Source organism: Penaeus monodon, chromosome 37 (genome assembly GCF_015228065.2).
Source record: "Penaeus monodon isolate SGIC_2016 chromosome 37, NSTDA_Pmon_1, whole genome shotgun sequence".
Lineage (NCBI taxonomy): Eukaryota > Metazoa > Arthropoda > Malacostraca > Decapoda > Penaeidae > Penaeus > Penaeus monodon.
Window position 1 is genome coordinate 4,149,221 of NC_051422.1, and position 5,162 is coordinate 4,154,382.

The 5,162-nt window shown below is 48.2% G+C and overlaps 1 protein-coding gene and 1 pseudogene across 1 annotated transcript; one reads left to right on the forward strand and one right to left on the reverse strand.

Annotated features, from left to right (window-relative positions):
• LOC119596166 overlaps positions 1 to 1,997 on the reverse strand; it is a 2,939-nt pseudogene extending 942 nt beyond the window's left edge.
• Positions 1,998 to 2,080: 83 nt separating this feature from the next.
• LOC119596167 lies at positions 2,081 to 4,890 on the forward strand. Its single transcript, XM_037945343.1, has 5 exons — positions 2,081 to 2,085; positions 2,751 to 3,720; positions 3,829 to 4,007; positions 4,247 to 4,412; positions 4,561 to 4,890. Exons 1-5 carry the CDS (start codon positions 2,081 to 2,083, stop codon positions 4,783 to 4,785), a joined length of 1,545 nt encoding a protein of 514 aa, XP_037801271.1. The 3' UTR covers positions 4,786 to 4,890.
• Positions 4,891 to 5,162: the final 272 nt, after the last annotated feature.

Below are 5,162 nucleotides of genomic sequence, written 5' to 3' on the forward strand. Positions count from 1 at the left end.
CGGGGGCGGACCACGTCGCTTTCTCGGCAGCATCGAGGGGGACGGCACGGCCACAGCTCCTTCCCCGGGTTTCTGCAGCGCCACTCGGAAAGTCCTGTGCAGTCCCACCTTGGTTTTCGACCCCGCCTTGACCAGGGCGTACGAGGTGGCGAGGGGCAGGTGGTGGCCCTATGGGAGGGCAGGTCATTAGATGGAGAAGGGGCGGCAGAGGGACTTGCTTACTCAACGTATATATGCAAGTCTGTCCCATAAATACGTATGTGTGAGTGAGGTTTGAATGCGTTACAGTAGTACCTACACCAGCATCATACTCACAAAACATCAGGTACTGTATGACGAAAGTGGTCGCGGTTGTTTCCAGGGTAGCAGTGGCCCAGACGTTCCTCTTCCTCTTCTAAGCGTCTCGAAAACCGGTTCACATCCGACATGAAAGGGGTGATGCCCAGCCCTTCTGTGATGCCGATGTTGATGCATAACCTGGGGATAGACAGGCGTTGGAGGGAATCCCCGATAAATGGTGGGCGTGAACTGAGGATGTTTTGCCAAACTGATACAAACCCCTTTTGGGAAAAGGACACCAGCTAAACGGAAACCCTTATGAACATAACAAAGAAGTGGAAATTTAAAAGCTGAGAAAGCTGGAAATCGTCACAGAGATTAGAAGCGAGCAGCGATGAGAAGGGACCTGACGGAAGTCGCAGTGAGCCGCTCACCTGGACCTGTGATGCGCGATCTGCAGGGGGCACGTGCATGGGCAGATGGACTTTTTTTCCCGCAGGGACTTCAAAGGGGCGCAAGCTGGAGAGATCGACGATGCCTCGATGCTGAGGCGGCACAGGATCGGCTCGCAGTACGGGGCCCTTGATGTTCCCCAGATAAAGCATGTCCAGAACTAAAGGGCATTGTTGAGAAGGTGACACTAAAGACAAAAGCACGAAGCGGGACGTCTATGACAGAAAATGGACAAAATGTACACAAACAAAAATTATTACACAACCCTTTGTGATATTCTCGTCCGAATATCGATAATTTCGCTGAGTAAGATCTATGGAAGAGTCGTCAGATGTCTGGAACATGGCGGAGGCACCACCTGCCCCCCGCCCCGCTCTCGCCGCGTCGCCATCGTACTTATGGTTTTGAGCCGCGCCGCGCTGCCCTTAGCTCTTGTTTGCGCTTTCTCCTTCTCCTCTTGCGAAATCCTGCGGCTCTCGATCGCGGGGTCTCCTTGGACTGAATCCTGGGACCCTCGTATACTCCCTGCCCCCACGCCCTCCTTCCTGCTGAGCCCCTGGAATCCCTTCTTGTCGACGGCGAAGGCTTCCCGACAGGACGCCGGCCTGAGACCCCCTTCTGCTGCAAGGGACGCGTTCCCTTTTCTCGCTGTCGCTGACGGCACTGCTCCTTTTTTAGCTATGAAATCTGTCTCTCCTTCGCTACAGCGTGATCTACTTCTGTTGCCGCTGCTGCCTCCAGAACCCTTCTGTTGTCGACCGAGAATTCTTGTCGGCCAATGCTGCCTCCAGAACTCTTTCTGTTATTGACAATGAACTGGGGCTCACCGCGTAACTCTGGATCCTCTTCGGTGTCATACTCAGCTCTGCTGCTGCCCTCGCCAGAGCCTCTCCCAGTGTCTGCAACGGATTCAAATCGGCCATAACTGCCCCCAGAACTCCGTCTGTTGTCACCAGCGCATCCTGCCGCTGGCCGTTGCTGCCCCAGAACCCACCCTAACCTCGGCCGCAAAGTCGTGTAGGGTCCCCGAATCCCTTCTAGGGTCGTCCCCGAGGAAGTCTCTCCCGCCGCCGCCGCACGAAAATTCTTCTGCTGTTTTTTCCGGGGTCTCCTCGCGGACTTGACTTGGGAGGTCTCCCCCAGTCGACTGAGAGCAAATCTCCGTTCTGGAAGCTTCGTTGATGACTCACAACCTGGTAAACGAATGCTTTATTATCACTATGTTTAAAATCAATTTTATTATTTCAGCCCAGGTATTACTTCATGCTGCTTGGTGCGGTAGCCAGCCCCTCAACCCAACTGATCGGTTCACCTAAAATGTCCGATTTTTAAAAATGTGCAGTCCCTAATGAAGTACATTCTTAAAAAAAAAAAAAAAAAAAAAAAAAAAAAAAAAAAAAAAAAAAAAAAAAAAAAAAAAAAAAATATTTTATATATATATATAATATATATAAAATATAGGGATTATATATAATATATATAATATATTAGTTATATAAATAATATATAATATATATGTATTATATAATATAAAAAATATTATAATAAATATATGTATATATATATAATATATATATATATATATATTATATATTGTAAAATGTATATATATATATATATATATATATATATATTATATATATATACATATATACAAATAATAATATATATTATATATATATATATATATATATATATATATATATACATTATATATTATATATATATATATATATATAATATATATATATATATATATATATATATATATACATATATATATATATATATATATATATATATATATATATTTTTTTTTTTTTTTTTTTTTTTTTTTTTTTTTTTTTTTTTTTTTTTTTTTTTTTTTTTTTAAGAATGTACTTCATTAGGGACTGCACATTTTTAAAAATCGGACATTTTAGGTGAACCGATCAGTTGGGTTGAGGGGCTGGCTACCGCACCAAGCAAGCATGAAAGTAATAGCCTGGGCTGAAATAATGAAATTGATTTTAACATAGTGATAATGAAGCATTCGTTTACCAGGTTGTGAGTCATCAACGAAGCTTCCAGAACGGAGATTTGCTCTCAGTCGACTGCGGGAGACCTTCCCAGAGTCAGAGTCCGCGAGGAGACCCCGGAAACAACAGCAGAAGAAGTTCGTGCGGCGGCGGCGGGAGAGACTTCCTCGCGGACGACCCTAGAAGGGATTCGGGGACCCTACACGACTTTGCGGCCGAGGTTAGGGTCGGTTCTGGGGGCAGCAACGGCCAGCGGCAGGGATGCGCTGGTGACAACAGACGGAGTTCTGGGGGCAGTTATGGCAGATTTGAATCCGTTGCAGACACTAGGAGAGGCTCTGGCGAGGGCAGCAGCAGAGCTGAGTATGACAACCGAAGAGGATCCAGAGGTAGCGCGGTGAGACCCGAGTTCATTGTCAATAACAGAAAGAGTTCTGGAGGCAGCATTGGCCGACAAGAATTCTCGGTCGACAACAGAAGGGGTTCTGGAGGCAGCAGCGGCAACAGAAGTAGATCACGCTGTAGCGAAGGAGAGACAGATTTCATAGCATACAAAAGGAGCAGTGCCGTCAGCGACAGCGAGAAAGGAAGCGCGTCCCTGTGCAGCAGAAGGGGGTCTCAGGCCGGCGTCTGTCGGGAAGCCTTCGCCGTCGACAAAAGAAGGGATTCCCAGGGGCTCAGCAGGAAGGAGGGCGTGGTGGCAGGCAGTATACGAGGCTCCCAGGGATTCAAGTCCAAGGAGACCCTAGCGATCGAGAGCCGCAGGATTTCGCAAGAGGAGAAGGAGAAAGCGCAGCAAGAGCGTAAGGGCAGCGGCGGCGCGGCTCAAAACCATAAGTACGATGGCGACGCGGCGAGAGCGGGGGCGGGGGAGCAGGTGGTGCCTCCGCCAGTGTCCAGACATCTGAGCGACTCTTCCATAGATCTTACTCAGCGAAATTATCGATATTCGGACGAGAATATCACAAGGGTTAGTGTAATAAGTTTTTGTTTGTGTACATTTATGTCCATTTTCTGTCATAGACGTCCCTGCTTCGTGCTTTGTCTTTAGTGTCACCTTCTCAACAATGCCCTTTAGGTTCTGGACATGCTTTATCTGGGGAACATCAAGGCCGCGTACTGCGAGCCGATCCTGTGCCGCCTCAGCATCGAGGGCATCGTCGATCTCTCCAGCTTGCGCCCCTTTGAAGTCCCTGCGGAAAAGAAGTCCATCTGCCCATGCACGTGCCCCCTGCAGATCGCGCATCACAGGTCCAGGTGAGCGGGCTCACTGCGACTTCCGTCAGGTCCCTTCTCATCGCTGCTCGGCTTCTAATCTCTGTGACGATTTCCAGCTTTCTCAGCTTTTTAAGTTTCCACTTCTTTGTTATGTTCATAAGGTTTCCGTTTAGCTGGTGTCCTTTTCCAAAGGAGTTTGTATCAGTTTGGCAAATCAGTCCTCAGTTCACGCCCACCATTTATCGGGGATTCCCTCCAAACGCCTGTCTATCCCCCAGGTTATGCATCAACATCGGCATCACAGAAGGGCTGGACATCACGCCTTACATGTCGGATGTGAACCGGTTCATCGAGACGCTTAGGAAGAGGAAGAGGAACGTGCTGGTCCACTGCTACCATGGAAGCAACCGCGGACCAGCTTTCGTCATACAGTACCTGATGTGTGTGAGTATGATGCTGGTGTAGGTACTACTGTAACGCATTCAAACACTCACTCACACATACGTATTTATGTACAGACATTGCATATATACGTTGAGTAAAGCAAGTCGTCTGCCGCCCCTTCTCCATCTAATGACCTGCCCTCCCATAGGTCCACCACCTGCCCCTCGCCACCTCGTACGCCCTGGTCAAGGCGGCGTCGAAGACCAAGGTGGCACTGCACAGGACTTTCCGAGTGGCGCTGCAGAACCTGGAGAAGGAGCTGTGGCCGTGCCGTCCCCCCTCGATGCTGCTCGAGAAGAGCGACGTGGTCACGCCCCCGGTCGCCGCGGCGCCCAAGCCGGCCATGCCCCCCACGAAGAGCGCCTGGCAGTAAGCAGAGACAGCGGGGCCGAGGCTACTAGACGAATAAAAGGAAGCCATGCTGAAAGTGGGAGGCGAAAGGGGAGAAATAAAGAGGACCTTGTGTTTAAAAACGTCACTGGCTGTAGAGGGTGAATACATCTCATGCTTCATGTTGTATTGAAATACATGTTAAAAGACGTACTCCTGTTTATCAAATGAATTGATCTTACTTTTGCCGACAAAGAAGACTTGAAATAATAGTAACTATAAACACATTCATATATATGAGTTGTAAAATGTGTGTGTGTGTGTGTGTGTGTGTGTTTGTATGTATGTATGTATGTATGTATGTATGGCTCCGTACCAACTCCTGCCCCCTAGCCACCCTGGGGTAATGGGGTGGCATGG

Bases quoted from the DNA above. Each gene is read 5' to 3' on its own strand.
- LOC119596167 (XM_037945343.1), top strand. The intron at 3,721-3,828 runs GTTAGTGTAATA...AATGCCCTTTAG, and splicing joins CGGACGAGAATATCACAAGG to GTTCTGGACATGCTTTATCT. The intron at 4,413-4,560 runs GTGAGTATGATG...GCCCTCCCATAG, and splicing joins TCATACAGTACCTGATGTGT to GTCCACCACCTGCCCCTCGC.